The following is a 24,976-nucleotide window of genomic DNA, read 5'->3' on the forward strand; positions in this document are numbered from 1 at the left end:
TTAAATTCAATGATAAAAGAGAGAAAAGAGTGTTTGATTAATAAAGGATACCTCAGTCATTTCTGATGAGGACAGCGCAGGCTCATAATAACTTAATTTCGAAGTTCAGGTTTGACAGATGCTGTCTGATTAAATGGCTTCACTAATGGGTTCAACTTTACTTGCATTTACGCTTCAGCATTATGAGTATATAATGTTGGTGATGAAGGTTTGTAGGCCTATTATTTGAAGATCACTATTATTCATCTTGTTATCATAAGCAGATATTTTGTGACCACAACACTAGCTGTCTCATAGTCTCCACATAACACGTGGTGGATATATCCATTCATTCATTTTGCAGTGCTTATGGAGGTGGTTGACCAAAAGTCCTTCTTCCAAACCACTTCTTTCGACATTTCAAAGCAGTGCAAGTACATATGAGATATATTAATGTTTCTAGTAGCTTTGAGAAGCACCCAGGGGACATCCAAAATCTCCTCAACAACTCTCTTTAACTTTGAGTTCCTAGTCTCAGCCCACATGGTTTATTCTCTCAGTGTTTATGGCTGTTAAGTCAAAAAGCATAGGCAAGCAATGGACATCTAACTTCTATACATTGCATAATTATCATACATATCTATATGCAACTCACCAAGAGGCAACATATAAGCAACTTATGATCCTTTTCCGATAACCTGGTTTATATTTTTACCTCTGCCAACAAGGTTATGTTTTTTCATGTTTGGGTGGTTTGTCAGCAGGATTACAGAAAAACTACTGAACAGATTTCCACCAAAATTGGATGAAGGATGGGTCTCAGCCCATTCACTTTTAGTGTGGATCCAAATAAACAGACAGATCCAGGAAATGTCTCTCTTTCTTAAACATTATGCGATGTTTTCTGACATTTGTTCTAATTTCTCAGGAATAATGCATGGCTGTTCATGAAAAAAGTCAGATGAATTAAGTTGGCTAGTATCTGAAGGAGTATAATATGACATGGATCCTTGATCTGGTGAGCTTAAATCATGGTTAAGCAGTTTGATATTGGATTAGACTTGAATTAATTGAACAGGACTGTTGGGCCTTGGCAGAGGTAAGCACTCTACTGAGAGCCACTGCAGTTGGCATTGTGTATGTTTTTGGTTTGTGGATTTTATTTATTGATATCAAAAATTAAAGACTTTTTTTTTTTTTAAGTCTGAATTTTCAGATTTCTGCTGTCTGCCAACTTTACGGATGTACTAAGTGACTGGAGTACTTCTTTACATTTAAATCTCCAGATAACAGGTCTAATATATATTAGAGCCAATAATGAATGGACAATAGATAGTAGATTGGCCGCTGTAATACTCTTTCGTCAATTAACTCTGTAATGGCTTTATACAAGTTAAAATATACAAATAAAGAAAAGAATGGTTTTACAAACAAACAACAACAACAACAAAATCTTTTTTTCCAACAGTAAAATAGGTTTCAGGAAAGAGAGGTTTAAAACCAGGCAAAATAGTACCAGTAGTTACATACTGACACTGCCTTTAGTCTAATGAACATGAGCATACATTATTAGTGAAGTGATTACATCCTACATTTTCTAATAGTGACCAACATCTTTGCTTGTCCCAAGCTGACTTTACTTATATTAGTGGTCTTAGTATTTGAAGAATAAATCAACATTACCAATAACACTGATCCATATGATAACAACAACATACTGTACTGGTGCTCACACTGGTACTGTGTCCATGTCATGCCAGAAGTGAAAGGACAGGACGGCAACTTGTTGTTGTACATGTCGAACTTGTTTTTACATTTTTACCAATTCTTATTATCTGTGTGACCATGGATGGCTGCCATCAGCACATTTGTATCACTTTGTCACCTGAGTTGAAACATGTGTCTTCAAGCTAAATGGGAGTTAATTGGCTCCTTATTTTAATGAGCACCAGGAGGCTGACCGCATCGTCTTTTCCAGTTTACACTCTAACATGACATGACATGACAGCACAGGGAGCAGAGTGTGCTTTAGATCAGGGCTCCGTGGTCTCAACTTCTATTGGCTCCACCTGGGGTTCAGTGGGTGGAGAGGAGAGGTCCTCCACCAGCTCCGAATCTGGTTCAGTCACAACTACAGCCACCTGCTGATACACAGAGAGCAGTACAGTGTTAACATGGCTTGCAAAAACATATCAGCATATGAAAAATATTTTTGTAATGTAAAGGTATGGTCACACTTGTACTGACTGGTTTGATTGAAAGAATTTGTGCATAAATTAACATTCCTGAGAATGTTACTGTCATTTCATAAAATACATAATTAAATGTCCCACAGTTTACTTATAAGGCTCTTCCATGTATTAAAAATGGCAATTGCTAACAAGTGTCTCAATGAGACCCCAGAGGTTGTCGGGGACATTAAATGTCATCACAGCGAACATCATGTACATCATCTACTCATTAGTCCGTCTTTACAGGCCGACCTTAGTTACAAACTATTCTAACTAACTTTACAACTTGTACAAAGATACTAAGATTAAATTAATCTTGAAACTTAATTTAACAGTGATGTGCCAGAATGGCTTCTCCAAAGAGGAAACTGCTACATCAGTCCGGCAGTGCACAGGCTCAAGATGTTAACTGTGTACATGGCACCATGGGTATACCACCAAGTCATTCTTGGTCCTCTCACTCTGGCACATAGTCAGCAAAATACCAAATGAAACAACCAAAGAAATAACCTCAGAATGACTCAGTTCAGTGGGGAGAAGCAACACCTACCTAAAAATAGGGTCCTAACAATGACTGTGTTTATGGTACCTGAGATGGTTCAGCTGCAGCTGGAGCAGCTTGAACTGCCTGCACAGCTGGAACAGGTGGGGGGCGTGTCTGTGGATAGACAGGTCTCTGGCTGGGAGCCTGCAGGACACACACACACACACACACACACACACACACACACACACACACACTTTCTGTTTAACAATATTTACACAACAAGGTGGATCAAGTGGATAAAGTTAGCACAAAGACCTAAGGAGAGCTGGGAGCTGCATAGTACAACCACAGTCAGATCTGTAAGCCACTGAATAAATCCAATGCAGCTATGGGTCATGATTTCAATTCTAAATTGAAAATTGATTGAAAAGAGCATTCGCTATCAATTATCGAAATCAAAAGCTGGATCAGTGATTCTCCCCCCTCGCCTACTTGAAGAAAAAACAAAAACACTTGCACACTTGTGTGTGTGCTTCTACACACATGCAGCAAAAAGTGACCAGGGTTGTTTGTTTTGTTTTTTTAACCCTACTTTTTTTTTTTTTTTTTTTACATCTTTTGATATCTGACTAAAATGACTTTGAGTTTTTGCTTTAGTCCAGTTCATCACCTCAGACAGCAGCTGCAACATAGCGGCAAAGGCTGCAACGTAATCCTTGAGGGCAACTGTGCTGTCAAAGTAGGTGCTTGTTTTTGCCACTGTTGGGCTGAGATTGTTACTCTGTGTTTTGACAACATTATGGCTCAGCGGACTTCTATGTTCAGAGCTTATCTCAGGCAGTAGTAGTTTTCCTCCCGAGTGCTGTCTTATCGGTTGTTCTGGTTTGTATCACCTCTTGCAGGGGGAAGTGATGTGTGATGCACAGAGTAAAATATGTTGGAGGTTAACAACCTTACTCCTGACTTGTTAAGGCAAAATCCATCTGCCTTAAAGAGGTGTCTGCGTTCCCAGAAAATGTCAAAATTGTCAATAAAGCTCACTGATTGAGCGACAGATGTAGCTTTGAGCCATCTGTTCAACATCAACAACCTTCTGAATCTCTCATCACCTCTTCGGACAGTCGGTAGTGGGCCTCTGACAAACACCACAGTATTGAGAGATCTGACTTTGCTCTAGGGCTGGGCGATTAATTGAATTTTAATTTCGATTTCGATTTTGGCTTCCCTTGATCATGAAAACAAGATAATCGTAATAAAACGATCATTCTGCCGCGCGCCGTGTCTTGTGTGGTAAATGCAGCGAACCCTTCCATCTCCATCTGTGCACTCCGCTCCGCCCCGCCCCCGCCTGAGCAGTTTCGCTTTCAGCCACGCCGGTGCGTGTTTGGAAAAAACGTGTAGAAGAAGACGGTAGAAGATGGCAGAAAGGAGCCTTTGGTCGGGAAGAAAGATAAAGCGAATTCTGTGGTGTGGAAACACTTCGGTTTCGAGGAGTCTGACTCGGAACAAACGAAGATATTGTGCAAGATAGGCATATCCACCCGGCTCCCGCAGGCATGAAGAAATAACGGATGCCGTCACATACATGATGCCAAAGACATGAGCCCTATCAACACCGTTAGCGAGCCGGGGTTCAATTAACTGATTAACACATTGGACAAGCGGTAGTAAGTGTTACCATCACGTCACCATTTCAGCAGAATTGCGCTGTCTGCTCTTTATGACGAATGTCGCGGAAAAGTTGCAAGAGAAGTGTCAACAGCATTATATTTTGCCACCACAACGGACCTTTGGTTTTTTATTTTTACATATTATTTAATTTATTTTATTAAAATATTTTTCTTATTTATTTGCATTTTTCAGTTCAAACTTATCGTGTTCAAAGAAATACCAGTTAAAAGTTCAATAAATGCTTGTTCTCAAATCAATGAATAATCGTCTTTAATAATCGTGATTACAATATCAATCAAAATAATCGTGATTATGATTTTTGCCATAATCGAGCAGCCCTACTTTGCTCAACAGATCACTAAAGTCTTGTTTCAATACCTCAGATAGTTGCTTCACAACATCACAGGCCCCTGTGTGTTAAATGAGAGATTTTGCCATTGGATGTTCAGCAGTGAGGTCCAGAATTCTTTCTGAGATGTCAGAGACCAATCGTTGGTAAAAGAGAGGACTTTGGTGTTCTTGCTGCAAAAGCTTTTTACCTCCTTCATAGCACCATCAGACACCATGAGTGTTTGAGGCCCAGTCATTAGCTCTCTGTAGCCCTTTACTTTTAGATTTGGTCTCATACCTTTCCTTGTTCATTGAGGATAAGGTGTTTTTCAGGTTGTGGGACTTGCGAGGTCTTGTGAAAGTGGAGCAAATCTGTTCTCCAGATGTATCTTTATTACTTGGGTAGGTTTGCTCTTACTTTTTGTTTTCGCTGCTGTCCATGGCTGTTTCCTCCTTGGTACGTGGGTTGAGGATGCACTCCTTTCAGATGACAGTGCAGGCCAACCAAGTCACATCACAAATCTCAGGGCGCTGGGCTTTGCCTGTTACTCGTTCTGCCATATCCGAGGGAAATGATTTATTTTTAGGCTTTGCGCCAAGAGTGTTCCAGCAAGGAAGATTATTCCTGGGTTTATTATCCAGTCCACAGTACTCCTGTTTCATCGTAGCATTGTTGGGGCTAATTAGCTTATGATACTTCTTAAGCCTCGTTCAGAAAGTACTGAAGAGTTTGGAAAAAAAATTGAAATAAGGCAGCAGCCTACTTTATCTTCAATTAATTATAGGGCCAGTGGTTTCTAAATATCTAGGAGTATCTAGCTTGTAATCTGTCAGTCAAGAAAAAGAATAACAGTGGGAAAAAAAGCAAGCAGAAGCGAGAGCAAGCAGAAAAGCGTCTGCATCCAAGCAGATACAGGAAGCAGCAGTTCACCACTATTTAATGTCATCACTTTACCCTGGCGCTATTTAGGTACTTTTTAAGGTGACAGTATATCATAGCTGTGTCTGTGTGGCTAGGTCTTTCTGTCCCATAGAGGTCAAATATTACTTGATGAAAGGTATCAAAACTCACCTGGGTTCCACCAGCAGCTAGGACACTGAGTCCGAACAGCATGGCAGTGATACAGATCAACAGCTCCAGCACCAGGAAGATCACCAGCGTACCCAGGATCCCGTCAATCAACAGCTAGACAGAAAAACCCATGACCAGATATGTGAGGACACAGCAACAGTTCTGTTGCTTGTGACACTGGTAATCTCATTAAAAAACTGAAAAAGTTTCAGGGCATCTATCAGTTAAAGACATTTCTGTCTTCTACATGCACACTACAAGTCAACACTACATAACCTATCTGAGCAAAGTATTTGTTGTAACAGTAGTCAGTCACTTACTTTACACTTTTGCTCGATCAGCCCGGTGCATTTCCTGAAACAATGTTGCTGCGGTGGACAGTAAAGACAAAGAATCATGGAGTCTGCCTATACATAACATTATGTGTCAACTATGAATTCATGGACGTTTACTAAGGGAAATGTGCAGTCATACATCAGTGAAGTCTCTGGGTATGCTACATAGCCTGCGTGAAAAAAATGTATACAGACTGACAGATTACAGATAGTTAAATCTGTTTCTTTTATATCCTCCATAGATTTATAATGCATGTCAAACATTTATTATGAGATCAGCTCATTAGTCATGTTGATTTTTTTCTCTAGAATTGCTCTATAATCTTACATCTGTACTGCAGACTCTTCTGCACAAATGTCATATACATAAATGTAACACTGCTGCTGTCTCCGTCTCTCTCTCTGTCACCATAACCTCATATTTGCACTGTGCAACTATGCTTTACAATTCATGCTTGCTTATTGTGCAATCTAATGTCTCTGTGCAATTACATTCATTCTTTTTTTAAGTATATTATCACACATCATGTGTCTATTACAATTATGGGTGCAATTCTTGGTCATACTTGTATGTGGAAGGTGAACAGAGTGTATATAGTCTACTTTATGTTATTTTTCTATTATTGTATTTTGTCCTGCATGACTTGTTAAATATTCATATATACAGAGTATTATTATCTTAGTCTGCAGCGTCCCTCAGGTTTACAGATCTTTATTCTGTGTTTCAGCTCATTGTTTAGCTGTCTGACCCACACGGCATCAGTGTTTTGGTTCATACTCACACTCTCATAACGCTGTTTTTGGCTGTAGCAGGCAGCTGTTTTCAGAGAAAAACCTCCACTGTGAATCCACTGTGCACTACATGCTCAGCAGCAAACCTATCTTAAGGTCCATTAATATATTCAAGAAATGCCCAGCTATTTATTAACTGTTTGTTGGAAAATATCAGAATATTATTATTAAATAATATTGGGGTCATTTTCAATAAATTTTGAGGTAATTATGTGGTGATTTGGGGGTAATTTCAAAGAAATTCCAAAATGCATTTCTCAGTAATTAACACCTACTTACCACGACATTTCTGGACCTGTAAAGTGAAGTGCTACCAAAAAAGTTTTACTTAAACAAATTTCAACAGCCTAACCTCAGAGGGTTTCTTTTTGTTTGGAATATATTTCTGTCCTGCAAACATTGTTTCAGTCTTGCACCAGGAAAGACTCATGTCTTCCAAATACAAACGACTCAGAGAGCAAATCCAAACAGACTGATCAATTTTAGCCTAAGACTGAATTTTCAATATCGTGATGCTATTTAGGCCAGTTAGTTCCAGTTTTTGTGTAATTCAGTGATGTGCTGTGGATGTTAGGCCTAATCAGGCTGACACATGACCTGCCACAGATCCATTGAAACACACCACATTTTTACAGCAGTAGCAGCCACTTTGTTTGCTAGTTTGTTATGCTCCACATAAAACATTAAATCTAATGACTTTCATATAGTGCTCTGGCCTCTGTAGGTTTTAAAGACAATACCACGGCATGTAGTTCCAGTCTGCGGCAGTGTTCACAGTGGTAAGAGTCCTGGCGGTAGGGGAGGTGTTTGGACATCAAACCCAGGGCGGCAGTGGCAAACGCAGCACTGATGAGATGCAGCACCAGGACACATTTAACCTGCAGAAAACAACAGCTGCTCATGTACTGTATAGTCATTACACACAAACAAATAAATTCAATACATCAGGGAAGAAGTGTTGGTTTCTGTTGCCGTTATCATGTTTATCTATAGATCTTCACACTTGAGATTCAGGAGTGTCCAGACAAACTTATATCATATACTGTACCTCCAGCTAATGACACAAATCTGAGGAGAAACACTCGCTACAGCTAAAAAGGAAAAACGTATCCTTAGCCACCCAAAATTTAAAATCACTGTCCTTTCTGGTCAATAGTGGCATTCCTCTGGGCTCTGTTCTGGGCCCCCTTATTTATTATTTACTACCTACCTCTTGGCTATATCTTAAGGAAATTTGACACTTATTTTCACTGCTAAGCATTTGACACCTAGCTCTACCAACCCACCTCCCTTTCTGACTGCTTCCTCTAAATCAAATCGTGGTTCTCTTGCAACTCACTCACATTTAGCAGTGATATAACTGATTGGCACTGAATCCACCGCTGAATATTAACAACTCCACAGTACTTCCTTCCACTCAGGTGAAGAGTCTGGGTGTCATCCTGGGTGTCATCCTACATTATCTCTTGAAGCACACATCAACAATGTTACTCAGTCTGCTAACTTTCATCTATGGAATAATCATCTTCGCCAGTCGCTTACACCAAACAGCACACTATTCTCATTCAATCCCAAATTGCACCCTGTTCGACTACTTTAGGTCTATTCCCTTTGGTCTCCCTCTCAAGTGTCTTCATAACTTCAACTGGTCCAGAATTCTGCAGCCCATATCATTACCAGACCTCCCTCCACAGATGATATCACTTTGGTTCTTCAGCTGCTCAATTGGCTCCCTGTCCTGTTAAATATTGCATTGACTTTAAGATTGCTTCTCACCTATAATGCCCATCATAACCTAGCTCCACTCTGTTCTTTTTTTAACAAACTGCTTAATGCATATAGTGCACATTCTCAGATCCTCTTCTACCATCCATCTCACAACACCATCTGCTTGCCTGCTTGACTACCATGGGCTCTAAAGATTTCAGATGCTCAGCCCCATGCAAGGCATTTGCAACACTGACTCACTCTTAACCTTAAAATCCCATCTCAAAACATAGCTTTTCAAACTGGCATACTCTGATTCTGACTATTCTGGCTACACTCACACTGAGTTTTGTATTCATGATTTTATACCTACTTACTATATTAGATTTTATTGTATACTACTCATCTGATTTTATTGATGTTTGATACATTGCTGCTTATGCTTTGTCTTGCAAGGTGTCCTTGAATGTTCTGAAAGGTTCTTATAAATCCAATGTATTATTATGATGATTATTATGATTAATAATAATAATAATAATAATAATAATAATAATACTGATAATAATGATAATAACAATAATACATACTTGGCATCAGTATTATCGGTATATGTACAGACCCAAAGGATACTAAAAGACAACACCCAGTTAGTACTTAGTAATATTTTGTTTAAGTGGGTTTTTTCGTCAACTCCATCTTTGTGCAATAACATAACAACTAGCCTCAAATGTCAGCTTTTTTATCAATTGTCCTTCTTATATTTTTGTGTGAAAGCTGCAGATGTGTCATGTGTTTCATCAGAATGCCATGAAAAATGTTATAATGTTAAAGATGGAAGCCAAATGCAAAGTTAAGTGAGCACCAGTTCAAACCCTATGACTCTATCTAGCAGTGTTTTTTAAAATGTTTTGTCGGATTCAAAATGATTGTTTTGTTTATCTAGAATTCTGAAGGTTTGTTCCAGCTTTTAACAAGGTTTGTCAGCCAATAGTATACACGCTGGTGGTATCATGTGTAATCTGTGTTTCATCAGCATCAACAGTCTTGGTGGGTGCCAGTTTGTGGATTTTTTTTTTTTTTAAATGGCTGAGTTCTACAGTATGAGTCCGCTAGCAAGTTTTAGCTAGCTAGCATTAGCAACATTATTGTAAGCTAGTGTTGGCAATGTTAATGTTAGCTAGCGTGGCGTTGTGAGGTGAATGCAGTGGTAGGGGAGATGGAATGACACATTTAGTAGTTGTTATCAATAACACCTTTAAATAACATATATGGTTTTATTGTAGCAACTTAAGAGTGAGTTTGTGACATTTTATTTTATGACATCTGTATGACTGTCTGTCCGATAAAGAAGAAGAGCAGCTGGAATATACACACCTAAATCCGGATTTACGGAAGCCCTAAACGGTCATGGGTCTAATATATTATTCACTTCATTAAACGTTAAATTTGATTTGCTTTCCCCAAATAAAAAGATAATTTCCTTGAGATCTCGAGAAAACATTGAAAAACATTGTTCATGTCATTATCACAAGATAACAAATGTTGTTTTCCCAAGATAACAAGATAATAATATAATTAATCATTATAATTACAGCTGTCAAGTGAATAAAAAATTAACTCAATTCATTATGAGCTTTGTGATTAATCAATCGAACTTAATCACATATGCTGATATCTGTCGCAAGCATTTAAAAATATTTCAGTGCAAATGGATTTTGGTTATGGAGGACCACAAGTGTCACGGAAATAGTAATAAAGCATTGAACAAATTTTACAATCAATATAGGCATTAATAAATTAGTTTACAAATTAATTTATTAATTGTACGATAAAAATAGGCATTACATAAATAACAAATTAAAGTATTAATCTATTAATAAATAGACTAAATTACAAAGGTATTCATTATTTGATATTTTAATGGGAAATAAAAAAAGGAATTCTAAATATAATTTACAAATGAAATATTAATCCATCAATAAATAGCATAAATTAAAAAGGGATTTAAAAAAAATCATAAAACAGTCAATAAGTACATCATTTAAAAATGCATTAATGAATTCAGAAATAAATAATTGAATTTAAAAATCTATTTGAAAATGCAGTTTAAAAAGACTAATAAGTAGCTGGATTCACAAATCGAATTAAGAATACAGAATTTAATCAGACATTGAAAAGGGCAGTTTCCTTTTCTATCTACATTTCCATTTACCTGCTGCTTTTCCTTTTCCTATTAGCTATTTGTTTGCTCATTCATTTAGCTTCTCCTTTTAGCACTATGCAACAAGCTCTCTTATTGGTTATTGTCATCTGACATATGACATGCCTGGATGTGCATTTGAAGCAAGCGCACTACTTCTGTCGACTGAGCCGGCTAACTTCTGGTTTAGCGCCTGGCTAACTTGAATAGGGATTAAATAATTTGATTGTGCGTCTCTTGTAGACTTTCCAAATGTTATTGGACCGAATGGCTCCAGTTATGACAGTGTAATGAGTTATTTCACAAGGGTTGTGACGCTCAAAAAAATGTATCCACCATTTTACAGTGCTGGCTTATGGGAACTTTATGGGAGTCTTTTTGGACCGCAGTGCATCACGTAACAATGTAATTACACAGTTAATTCTGATCAAAATTACAGGCTTTGAGGCCAGTTTTTGAAGTGGCTAAACTGTGTAATAACATCGCCACATGATGCACTGCCCCAAAAAGACTTGAAATGAGTGAGTGGAGAGCGACGGTCGGTGGCTAAGGTCAGAGCAGACGGCTGTTAGCCACTGGAGCAGACGGAATGTTTAGCAGAGAGGTTGTCTAGTGGCAGTAAATGTACAGTACAGGTCAAATTGACCATGAATAAACTCTGCTGCTCCTTAATACACAGAGGACCTCATGTCTGAGCAACAGCTATCAAAATCCCTGCTACTATCCATGCTAATGATGTTAAACATGCTGAAACGGCAGTGTCTTGTAGCGATGGTATAATGTCTGACTATTAACCACAGCCCATTCTCAGTTTGAGAAAGAATGTTAACCCTGACAGTTGGAAACACTGGCTGCAGTGGGACTGTTCCAGTCAGTATGCTCAGCAGCATTTAGTTATCAGCTCCATCATGATTACAAAGCTACTGTGTTCAGTGACATAAGTCAAGGCGTTATTTTATCTGTAATTAATTAATCGGAACAAACACGTTATTGGGACAGTCTTAATTATAATATTTAATATTATAATTATAAAAATTAATCATGAGAAAATTACATAATAAGAGTGGACCATTACATACATTCTACTCTGTGGGGTTGGTATGGGAGTTTCAAAGCAAACCACATGAACTTTTTATTATTTTTTGGGCGTTAATAATGGGTACTCCATGATCTGACATTTTCAGCTTAAATCATATGCTACACTTGTTAAGATGCCATGTATTGCATGCTGGCATGGCATTGCTGATCTAATAGAAATTAAGGTTTGACGAGTAACAGGAAACAATCTGTTGTTTTCTTGTAACAATGGATTAATTTATCTCATTATCTCAAGATCTTCAAGAAAATGACCTTGTTATCTCAAACAACGCTTGTTATTCCGTAATGATGACATAAAGAACTTGTGATCTGGAGAGAACAAATCAAAATTAACTAGTTATCATGGGAAAATGGAGGAAATAATATGTTCAACCATTGACTGTTTACAGCTGATGTAAGGATTAACAGGGGATTCTGCTAGGACAACCGTGAAAACAAACTGCTGCAGCCAGTTTACCACTGAAACTGGAGGCCTGAGGACCCTGACACACCAGGCCTGTGATCTGCCATGGGCCAATATCAGTGAGCCTCTGGGGTTCTAGTTGTTACCGTGTGTTCTGCCCTATTGGCACTACTCGGCCCTTGTCGCAGGCTTTTTGGCTGACTAAGCGTGTAGTATTGGTTCTGGAGACCATCTTGATTGGTTGTTCAGCTAAGCACATCAGTGCATGAGTGTAGTATGACTGTAGTATCCATGATTTCAGTAATTGAGTGCAGTTTCTCCTTGTTTTATACCCCCACATCTTCACCAGTGCCATTTGCAACTTTTATCAGACATAATCTTGATTAGAAGTGGTTATATTAGCGAGAGAGTTGTGACAAAACGTTGCTTTATCATATCAACGGTTTGTTTATCTGATGAGTACAGACTACCACCGCCTGGTGGCATGGAGAGGTATTTGCTTTTATGCAGGCACAGAACATCAGGCTAGTTGGCCGTCAGCAGCTGTGGTCTTAGTGGTGTGTTCAAGTGCAGCTTAATGGCTGAGACACAGGCGACGTGAGGCGATGCAACAGTTGGCCTTCATTGCTGCTATTTCTTTGATGTCAGTTTGGTGTGTCTGGACCCTGACTGTTATAGTGTGTTATAGGATAGATTGCTCCTTTAAATTGCTACTATATGATTCATCATCCAGCACCTGAGATCACTCAGACTGTAACACAGAGCTGGTTTGAATAAGACTCACCCAAAACAGAGAAGGTTTCCTCCCACTGTGGACCAACACGGAACCAGACAAGGTCACCTGGTGGGTTACAGAACAGCTTACTTAGGCACACCATGTGGAGTAAATGTAAGGAAATTTTTCAAATGAAATATCTAAGTCCATCAGTTACATCTTGATGAGGTGCTTTCCATTCAATGGCTTCTAACTGACCTGTATTACAACGATCAGGAAGAGAGCCACATCTCCTGTAAAGTGAACCTCGTGGATCTGGAGCACTGAGGCACTCAGACAAAGAATTAAAGCCCCAATAATAATCTGGATGGCCTAGGGAAGGGTTAAGAGCAGGAAGAAGAGGTGATCAGCATATCAAGTCCTACAGATTCATTAAGAAAATAATGGCAAATAGTCAGAAAATCAGAACTTGTTATGAGGAAAAATACACTGGAATAGCCCTTTATATCAGAAAAAAACAGCTTTATTGATCTCTTTGAACATATGAAGTTAAATTAAAAGTGTGCCATCTCACATATAAAGTCAGCTGTTACTTCATATGAGGCTGGTGTTTGTATTTTTGAGTTTGAATCACTGGTTGACAGGGTGTATTGTATGTGGTTTGGTTTAAAAACTGAATTTTGCTTACCCCCAGAGTCTTGGGCTCCATCTTGCGGAGAGACTGCAGCTGGCCTTCGGAGAGGTTCCCCGCTGCAGGCATTGGGTCTTTGTCATTTTGAGCCATCCTGCTGCTGATGGAGAAATTACAGGTATAACAGAGTAGTATGTAGAGGAGGATTTAGACAAAGAGAATGAGTATATGCCATAACATCTTTGCAAATGTTTGTTCGGCCTCAAGGATACACACAAGCCTAGTTATGCTGGGAGAGTGCATGCCAGGTTAAGAGGACACTATGCTGACCACACCGAAGGTCTGTGATAAATATGATGAAGGGCCCCCTATAGTGCCCTTCCAGTGAAGAAACCGTGATGCTACATAGGCTGCCCTACATGCTAGAAAATGAGTTGGCCTCTACATGCCTTCGAAATTGTTTCATAATTAATAGTTCTCTTTATGTTTGAAAGAAGGGGTAGTGCAGATACTTTAAATCTAAGTCTTCTAATAATAATAATAATAATAATAATAATAATACATACTTGGCATCAGTATTATCGGTATATGTACAGACCCAAAGGATACTAAAAGACAACACCCACCCCAGCCAGTCTGTTCACCCTGCTGTCATCGGACAAAAGATACAGAAGTATCTGCTGCTGTACCACCAGACTACAGAGCAGCTTCATTCCTCAGGCTGTGAGACTCCTGAACTCATCATCAACACGCCACAATGAGTAATTTGTTTTATCTGACTTTATTATTATTTATTAAGTGGTCTTAGGGTATGAAAAAAAACATTTCATTATACAATGTTTTATTGCAAAATGAAAATTCAAATTCATCTTTTCATCTTTTCATCTTAACAAGAGTCGGAACTGTTTCACCATAACTGCATCACAACCTTTTTGTACAGCTGCCTGTTGATATAAATATTGTGTGCGGACACAGTTTAAAGTTTCCCTGAACATTACAATAAACAAACATGGCTTAACTTTTGCAGTAAACAATCCATTTGTCTTTCCCTGGTTTAAAGGCTTTATGACAATACAGTGATCAGAATCAGAATCAGACATACTACAGATAAGAATACAGAAAATAAGGTCCATTACAGTTGCTTCTTCTATAACAGAAATATCACTCTATAGAGAAAGATATGAAATAAATGATATGTACATATAGAAATATATGTAATAAAGAAATTATACTGCACAGAAAACATTTTACCCTCAACCTTGTTCTGGCATATGGCTTTGAAAATGAACATTTAAATTCAAGGAAATTATTACATTGGCTTTTTATTCAATGTCATGTCCCAACACAACAGTCAACTGTGGTGCTAATCCTAATCCCTCCCAGATTGATCACTTTGTAGATAGTGTTGCAGGCTCTCTGCAAAGGACACCTGACTCTATTGCCCCTCTAAAAAAGAACAACAATAGAGTTTAAGAGATTAGCTTCATAGTACAACCCCCAAACTCGAATATTCTATAATTTGAGAGGAAATGGCATTCTACCAAACTGGAAGAAGCTTGACTAGTCTGGCTAAAAAGCTTTAAAACGTATAAGAAAGCTCTCTGTAATGCCAGAACATCTTATTCAGCATTGATAGAGGAAAATAAGAACAACCCCAGGTTTCTTTTCAGCATTGTAGCCAGGCTGACAGAGAGTCACCTCTATTGATGCTTGTACTCCTACAACACTCAGCAGTAATGACTGTATGGGCTTCCTTAATGATTAAATTTTACTTACGAGAGACTATATTCATCACCTTCTGACCTCAGATGGGACCAATTTAGCCTCTAATACAGAACCCTCAGAAACAGCTGTAAAACCAGATACACGTTTTGAATTATTTTCTACCATTGACCTTCATCAGGTAATGAATGGTTTTTTCATCTAAATGATCAACGTGTCCGTTAGACCCAATCCCAACTAAATTGCTTGAAGAAGTTCTACCTTTACTTAGCACTTCTATACTTGACATGATCAATCTGTCCCTATTAACAGATTATGTACCACAGTCCTCTAAAGTAGCTGTAATTAAGCCACTTCTTAAAAAGCAGACACTTGATCCAGAGGTTTTAGTCAACTATAGACCCATATCATAACCTTCTCCTTTTTCTTTAAGATTCTTGAGAACACAGTTGCCAATTGGCTATGTGACTTTCTACATAACAATAGTTTATATGAGAATTTCCAGTCAGGTTTTAGAGTGCATCATAGCACCAAAACAGCATTTGTTAAAGTTGCAAATGATCTCTTAATTGCATCTGATGAGGGTCTTGTCTCTGTGCTAGTCTTATTAGATCTTAGTGCAGCTTTTGATGCTATTGACTATCACATCCTATTCCAAAGACCGGGACATTTAATGGGTATTAAAGGAACTGCATTCAGCTGGTTCAAGTCTTATTTATCAGACTGATCTCAATTTGTACCAGTTAACTATGAATCCTTACTGCATACCAAAATTAGTCACGTAGTTCCACAAGGTTCTATGCTCGGGGGATTTAACTGTACTATTGTTCTGCATCAAAATACGAGGGATAAAGAGCCACATATGGGTTCAACAAGTGTATTGAGACAGATAATGATTTGGTAGATACATGGCGGGTTAAACACCCAGACAAGAGGAGCTTCACATGGGTTAAAGCAGGGCCCGATTAGGGTTAGAGCAGCTTGGTTGGACAGGATATATATTTTCAGTAGACACAACAATAGACTGGTTAGGGCACAGTTGTCCCCTGACCCTGTATGACCCTGTATGGTCCTGTGTCACTTGAATATTTCCTCAGGACGTAGGCACTCTGTGTAATGGAAATTCAATGTGAGGCTTTTGCAAGTTGCCCATTTTTGCTTGTTTTAAAGATTTTTGGGTGGAGAGAAAGGAAGGAGGAGTTTGAATCACTCAGGTTATGGTGGGATGTGGGAAAGTTCCAAATCAGACATTTTTGTCAGTTTTATAAAGCATCTGCTACTGCAGAGATGAAGAGAGCAATTGGAAGGATGGAGGGTAGCATAAAGGATTTTGAGGAGAGACTGACGGAGCACCTACCTCCTTTTTCTTTGGACTGGAAAAACGACAGGGGGAGGATACGCAAATGCACTGCATGTGAACTGTCTGAAATGAGGGAGGGCGCTGTGGACTTTTAAAAGAGACTGTATGCAGCAGAGGACTGTGATCCAGCGTGTGCTTAGGAATTACTGGAGGGTTTACAGCAACTCTCCTCAACCCAAAGCAGTGAACTGGACTCCCCTGTCACATTCCAGGAGCTGAGCGAGGCAGTGGCACAGATGGCGTCTAAGAGTTCCCCAGGTGTGGATGGCCTGCCAGCTGATTTCTATAAAAGTTTCTGCTCAGTTCTGGGACTGGTATGAGGTGGTGATGGAGTTCCTTTGTGTAAGGGAGATACAACTCAGCTGTCGCAGGACAGTCCTTACTCAACTTCCTAAGAAGGGGGATCTAAGTGACTTGAAGAACTGGCAGACAGTGGTGCTGCTCTGTGTTGATTTTAAGATTTTTTCCAAGAGTCTGGCAACCCACCTGATGGGACACTTAGAGACAATAATACACTGTAACAACCTGTATATCATGCGTCACATGACTTGCCAAAACATTTAAATGTGAACTTTGGTCTTCTTAGTTTGTAACAGGAGAAGGCCTTTGAAAGGGTGGGCCATGGGTACATGTTTAGGGCTTTACATGCTTTTGGAGTGGAAGAACGTTTTGTTGCTGGGGTGAAGATGCTCTATGCCGGGGCCTCAAGTCTAGTGAAGGTAGCTGGGGGGCTGTGTCAGCCGGTGCCTCCAGGCAGGGGGATTCGGCAGGGCTGTCCTTTATTTGGGCTATTATATACAGTGGTCATTGAGCCTTTGCTAGCCTTGCTCCGTAGGAAGGTTCAGTGTGGAGTGGGGTTAGTGTTAGGGTTTAAGACCCCTATTGTAGTCTCAGCCTATGCAGATGACGTGTTAGTACTGGTTAAAAATGACTTGCAGGCGGTAGTGGGTGCATATCACATTTACCAAAGGGCTTTGTCTGCTAAAGTGAACCGGGGATGGATGGATGGATGGATGGATGGATGGATGGATGGATGGATAGATAGATAGAATAAAGTACTATATACAATATGCAAAAAAACAATAAAATTCTGAGGTATCGAGGAGTAAAGGTAAGTGGAACATAAGATGCAAGGTGTGTTTTGGAGTGAGCGTTGTAAAGTCTGATGGCACCAGGTAGGAATGATTTCCTGTGCCGTTCCTTTCTCTCAGGTCTCCAACAGAGGTCAGACACTAATAACAATTTGGTAGCTTCTTCACTGTGGCACAAGCTGGCAGTTCTTAATCCACCTGTTGGAGAAGCTACAGAGGACTCTGATGGATTGCTTCTGGTCCGGTCATCACTGGCTCAGAGCTGTGGTGCCTATCTGCCAGTACATGGGGTGGCTAAGGACTGGTGGACCTGGATAGCAGAGTGGTGGCCTTCAGGCTCCAAGCAGCCCAAAGGCTGCTGTATCACGCAGATATTTGCCGGGGAGACCCAGCATGGGCGCTGTTGGGAAGAGCTAGTGGCACTGGGCTGGACCGACAGCTCTTCCTTTTGAGATTAGGGGCTGTGGACATCTTGAGACTGTTGCCTTTCTACGGTGCGGTCCGAAAGTACTGGTGGATGCTCAGACATGTCCGAGAAGGGGAAGTGGGGCCAGGACCGGCCAGCCCATCTTCCACAACCCTTTGATCCACCTTGGCAGCACCTACTCTGGGACCTTGCAGAGCTGTTTTTTGAGGGCAGGCATTGTGACACTGGGCCACCTGAGACGGACGGACAGGCTGGACTGGAAAACACCGCAGCAGCTGTCAGAGGAGTCAGGTGCTAAATCTCTGAGACTTCTCGAGAGGCTGAAAGGGCGTGTGCTGGGCTCGCTGTCTCCATCAGCACTGGGCTCCTTTAGTCAGGTGAGGGGGAAGAGCCTCCACTCTCCATGGTGCTGAGGTTAGTAGCAGGTCCAGAAGGTTGGCAGAAAGACGAAAAGCTACTGTCCTTTGCCTCTCCGAGCCTGGGGTTTTTTGAGGGTGTAAAGGGGAACGTTTTGTTTGCAGCATTAGTGAAGGTTAAGAACTTTGCAGTATTGAAGGGGGTCAGGGAGTATCAGTGCCAGCACTACCTTGATGGACAGACGATGGCAGGCTTTAGGTGGAGGGTGCTGGATAAGCTCCCTCTGCCCAAGAGGTCAGGGGATCTACAGTGGAGGGTGTTACATGGGGCCCTAGCAACAAATCTGTTTATGTCTAAAGTGGATCATAATGAGGGCTGTGTGTTCTGTAACATTCCTGAGTACAGACTCACTCACAGACTTTCTCTCCCTCTCTTTCCAAAATCCATGTAAACAGATAGGGCAGGCAGGAAATGCACTACAGCAGCAGCGCTGCCTGTGTGGACACACGAGTGAGCAGCGGCTCAGCAACACAGCCGCCATGCAGTACACAAGCATCCAGTGTGGCCAGCCTGTTAGAGTTACTTTGTCAAAAATATTGCCAGATGGTTCTCTCGACAAGAACAAAGTTATTTGCATTTGCTGTCAATGTGAACCGAGTTACCACCAGAGTACGTCGAGTCTCAAATACCACTTGCTGGCCAGACAAACAGCTGATGCAGAGAGCCCTCCTCCCCCTCGCCAAAGGCAGACCACGCTTTATAGTTTGCAACAGAGACACCTGGACAACTCTACATGAGACAAACTTTCAACAGTGATAGCTAAATGGGTGGTTACAGCTTGCAGGTCGATTAACATTGTTTAGTTAACCTTTACAAGTGTAAAGTTGGACACTATATTGTGTTAGTTTTACTAAGGAATGTTTCATTCAGGTCAGTATGCACATCTGTTGTTGCTTGTTGGGCTTGAGGTTGCCATGTTACGCTTTCAGCATATTTTTTGAGCATGCAGTACCTTTGAGGTTATTCTGGAGAATATTCTGGAGAGTATTTGTCATTGTTTTGGATAATAATAACGATACATTTGTATAAAGCAAGCACATTTGTCCGCTCCCGTGTTGATAAGAGAATTAAAAACTTGAAAAATATATATTTAAGGTGCATTTAGAACAGATAAAAAAAAAATTCTGATTAATTTGCAATTAATCGCGAGTTAACTATGGACCTTCATGCGATTAATCGTAATTAAATATTTTAATTGATTGACAGCCCTAGTTCTGGGATTAACAAATAGCAACAGAAAAGATGGTGACAACGTACCCCGCTGTCCCCACTATAGTACTTCTTTAACTGCATTACAGCTGCATGTAGATGTTAGCGTCCAATTGAATGTAACTTACTCTTACTCAAGTACCTACTTATTTTGAGGTACAAGATACGATAATTTGGAGTATTTCTATTTTCTGCTACTTTATACTCCACTACATTTATTTGATAACTTTAGTTACTAGTTACTTTACAGATTACATACTGCATCAGAGCCACATTACCACATTCTTAAACACATTTACTATATCACCAATCAAAATTTTAAAAAATGATTCTGATAATAAGACACGCAGATCATTTCTGATATTGGATTATTGGCTGACCCAAGTCAACCCATAGTACACAGTGTATACATACATGTACATATATGTATCATTAGCTGTTTTTAACCTTTACTTTTGATTCTTACGTACATTTAATATCAGATACTTTGAGACTTTTACTTAAGTACATGTGTGTGATTTTTATTTTAAGCAAAATAATATTTTAGCATCATATCTTTACTTTTACTCAAGTATACCTTCAGGGGACACTGTTAGTGTGTTATGACAGATGTCAGGTTCCTTCAGTAAATTCTGTAGCATGGCACTACAGGGACTTTCCATTTTCTTGGATCTTGTTAACAGCAAGACCTCAGTGTGACGTCTTCCTTTCTGTCTTTGTCTCCTCAATGGAGGAGTTCAACTCTGATCACAGCTCAATCATTATTTATTAACGTATACTAACGTAACCTATGTGCTGTATGCAGGTGACGAGATGCCCACTCTCTCCTGTTCCTATAAGAAGTGTGAGATTAGTCTGCCTGTCACATGGATGATTCAACATTTCAACATAATCACAGATTAATGTTCACCAGACAGCACTGGTCTCAGAGGATAAAAACAGGATGTCTCTCATGGAGAGACAGGCCAAACAGCCTTGAGTCAGCAAAATCTAACCCTTCCGCTACTTCTTGAAAACTACAAACACGCAGTGTAGGAGAAAACAAAATGAATATGGGTTGTATTGTATAAACTATTAAATATTCATGTGCTGACTTGGAGAATGTTCCAAATCTGCAGCCGACCTTTGGAATTCCAGACTACAGCAGCCAGAGACACAGTGTTTGTGAGCATGCATTTCTATCAAATCCATGCAGAAAAACTGCAGCTCTCAGAACAGCTCTGAGACGTCCCGCAGCACAGACCGACGCGCTGACGAGACCGCAGTGGATTTTGGCAACGCTCCAGGAGCCGCACCAACGCAACTCAGGCCGTTCCGTGCAGGACTACTGACTATTTTTGGACACATTTAGTACCGTCGTTGCGTTCCCCTGACATGAGTCCCTACAAACAGTTTGATGCCAGATAAACACCCGGGCTTCGCGTCCTCAGCTCCGTGTCAATGACACTGGCCCTGTCCCGGCTTAGCTACCTGTCCTAGTTTGTCCTGCGGGACACAATGCGGTAAAGATGCTCTTACCTCAGCTGTGTTCCAGCAGCTCGCCGCCTCTTCCTCTCTGCTCAGCGAAGGTGTGAGCTGAGAGTGCTGTCAGTGCTGAGGCTGTGTGCAGGCTGCAGCAGGGTGTGTTCAGGGGCTTGATTTCACTGCAGCACTCTGATGCTGGGACTTGTTTCGGAGATGTGCTGTCTGATGCAGTTCACATGCACGCACGACTGCAGACAGGGGAACCCTCAGCAGTCGGAGCGGCCGTTACATAACACTGTACCTTTATAAAGTGTAACACAGCTAACTGTGACTTTTGTCTAATTGATGCTTTATCTAAACCAGCTGACAGTCAGCTGACTGTGGGGGACTGGCACTGTCGGACCCACAGATTCTGCCCCCCTAATGTCGTTTGTACCCCTCCCCTCTAGAGGCCCCCTGGTGGTGAGGCCCCCTGGTGGTGATGGGCCCAGGTCAGCCTCCCTCTCCTCCTCCTGCCTCCCTCTGCAGGGCTCTGGGCCGTCCCACTGGCAGACATTTTGAGCCCTTTAAGGACACTTTTTTTTTCTCTCTCTCCTTTAAGGACACTTTCCAAAAGTCCGCATTTCTTACCCACAGTTCATAGCATTATCAAACCCAAGGTTACCAGGGGAACCCCATTAAAGTAAAAAATAATCCAGAAGATGATGCTCTTGAATATCTGACTCATTTCATTATTCTATATGCAACATTTATATTCACAAACAGAAATGTTCTAAATGACTAAGATGTGACACTTCCTCCTAAAACTAATTAAACAACACAAAAGTAACTTTTCCCCCTGAAACCTCAGACTGACTATGTTTCTATCAGTGTGTAGGTTTACTCCTGTTTTTTTGATTATACTGCTATATATATTAATACCAGGTGACATCAGCTGAGTCTGTGAATTCAGAAAAGATCCATCTCGTGATGTTTGATGTTCCCCAGTCCAACAACCGGGGATACACGTCCCACTGCAGGGAACTTACACTGTTTAAATCAATGAATGTATTTTCACACACTGACCAGACTTTAGAAATAAAAAGCCAAACTCATGCCCATCTAAGAGCAACATGACTGCTCTCCCATCTGCTCTTCACCTGCTCAGTTGAACAGCTCTGTGAGCTGCTCAGTAAAGAACATTCCTTGGTTTGGTCTTGGAAAACTCCTCAGCTGCTTTAGTTGTATGTTTAGGATCAATGGTCTGCTGCACTGTCCTGACACTGGGGATGTAAAAGGGGCCTGGAGTCTTACACTGTTACCTCTGTATAGAAGTGATTAGTCTCAAAGGGAAAGTCTTTTACCTCAAGGTTAATGGGATTCTCCATGCTGAAAGTAAAGCCACAACAAAGACTTGTACTTTGAGCTATTTTTTTATAGAGCCCAACCATTACTTTGTTTCTGGGGATAATGATATACTGATATTAGGGATTAAAAAAATGATCTGTCTTAGGTGGTCATCAAACACAGTTATGTAATGGATGCAGGACATTTTACAGTTAAGAATAAACTTTATTGTCTAAATGACAACAGAAACTGTAAACTTAGCTTGGCATTTTATTTTTTACAAATTACTCCAAGCATCTGTATCTACATTATAATCTCTACAAAAGCTTTCATGTTGACATGTTTCATACAACATTCACACCAATACCAATATATGTGTGAAAGGCCAATATCATCCAATAATACCAACCAGCTGCTGTATCAGTCAGACTGTAGTTTTTTACCTTTACCTCTTTTAGTGCTGTGTTCCTGCCTCCTTTCTCTGCTGCCATAGTTTAAGATGTTTTTATAGATACTGAGAAAGAAAAATAAAGTCACACATTTTAAAAATGTATCTGTCCAAAATACTGGAAAAATGTAACGTGTGTATTAATAAGTCAGAGGAAACCGAAGTTGCTGTGCAGATGCTGTGGCACTCTAAGACTTCCTGGGTTAAACCTGCAGGCAGAAAGTAGTCCAATAAGACCTCGTGAACTATGACCTCACATACAACAAGTTACCCGTGTGACACTTCTTAAATCTTAATATTGTATTATTCACAAGATCAGGAGACATATATGTGAGTGGACATGCTGCTTTGCATGGACGTTTGCATTATTTTGAGAATCCCTGACAGTTCTAGGTTATTAAGATCTGGCTTCAGTATGAAATATATTTTACCCACTAGATGGCGCCAAAAGATAACCAGATTTCCTATGATATTGCAGCTACAGCAGGAGGACTTCCTGTAGCAGACTAGCAGGAGAATGGAGTCTAGTGGCTTCATGACTTATAATCAGACGTCCATGCTCATAACACCAAAAAAAAAAGAAAAAAAGAAAAGAAAGATGTTAACACTGTACAATATATAAGGTTTCTAAAGGTGGTGGACGTTGGGTATATGCTGAGTCTGTATCTTGCCCAAGGACACTTCAACATTCAGACCAGGGGAATCGTACCAGTGACCTTCCGATAACAAGATGCTGGCTCTACCCCTGAGCCACAGCCTCCCAGAGGACAGAGGACAGGGGACAGAGGACAGAAGGCAGAGGACAGGAGACAGAGGACAGGGGACTGAGGACAGAGGAGAGGGACAGATAGCAGAGGACAGAGGACAGGGGACAGGGGACAGGGAACAGAGGGCAGAGTTGGGGGTACTCTTAATAATTAACATGCATGTGTTGCAGTTTGACAGTACAGCTCACATGAACAACAGGCCTCTTCTTTAATCCAGAACCGGCTCACTGAGCTCTCTCTGCTGAGCCAGCAGCTCTGTGGTCTTGTTGTGACAGCTGTGTTCAGAGTCATGTCGTGGACCTCCGAAACACATTTTAAAGATGGCTTCAGCTTGTGCGAGTCTGTGCACATTTGATAATATCACATTCCACATCATGACACATTCAAAGGAGGAATTTTCATAAAGGGGTCATTCCATGCCAACTCATCCAAAATCTAGAACTTTTCCCAGTTAGTGATTTTCTTGAAAATAAGGTCAGGATTAGGGTTTAACCCCAATGAAACTTCTGTTAAAGTCATTGGACCTTGTAAAATCATATCACTGTACTCCAATTACTTTTGAAGTCATGATTTTTTGAAGTTTGAGTGTTTGAGCTAAATTTCAACATTTTAGTGATTCCTTGTATGTTTACTCTAAACCTCACTAATAACTTATTTTTCACTGGATTGGGTTGAAATGAGTCCTGAACATCCAAGAGAGCCTATGGAAACATGTAGGCAACATGTATTCATTTAAATAGTTGTCGCTGAATGGTTACACTAATCAAATTAATAACAGGAAGCCATTATTTACCAGAACGAAGAATCTGTAATTTTCAAAAAAGTCATATCTCCTCTGTTTTAACTTTCTTTCTACCAAATTCTTGGCCCAACTCAAGTGTTTGTCCTGGTTTCCCTCCTGAGAAGTGGTTTAGAAACTGCTGCTCGTCCTCTGAGACTCTACAAGACAGCCTTCTTCTGACAGGACGACTGCTGATTGAACTCTTGTGTCCTTTATTTAGTCAACTCTGTATCTGTGATGAAGTTTTTCTGTCTGTCAGTGAATTAAGCTTGATGTATTGATCTTTTGATGGTCTGGTCACACTTTGGATACA

General features: G+C 40.3%; 2 protein-coding genes across 2 annotated transcripts in view; one reads left to right on the forward strand and one right to left on the reverse strand.

Moving 5' to 3' along the window:
• LOC140993880 (homeodomain-interacting protein kinase 1-like) overlaps positions 1 to 24,976 on the forward strand; it is a 318,372-nt gene that overhangs the window by 2,077 nt on the left and 291,319 nt on the right. The window lies entirely within an intron of this gene.
• Positions 1,433 to 21,474, reverse strand: LOC140993761 (uncharacterized). The gene is made up of 9 exons (XM_073463289.1): positions 21,396 to 21,474; positions 13,709 to 13,811; positions 13,279 to 13,392; positions 13,090 to 13,146; positions 7,638 to 7,775; positions 6,091 to 6,138; positions 5,771 to 5,884; positions 2,800 to 2,898; positions 1,433 to 2,123 (listed from the first exon to the last, which is right to left on the reverse strand). Exons 2-9 carry the CDS (start codon positions 13,802 to 13,804, stop codon positions 2,013 to 2,015), a joined length of 777 nt encoding a protein of 258 aa, XP_073319390.1. The 5' UTR covers positions 13,805 to 13,811; positions 21,396 to 21,474; the 3' UTR covers positions 1,433 to 2,012.

This window comes from Pagrus major, chromosome 3 (assembly GCF_040436345.1).
Source record: "Pagrus major chromosome 3, Pma_NU_1.0".
Classification (NCBI taxonomy): domain Eukaryota; kingdom Metazoa; phylum Chordata; class Actinopteri; order Spariformes; family Sparidae; genus Pagrus; species Pagrus major.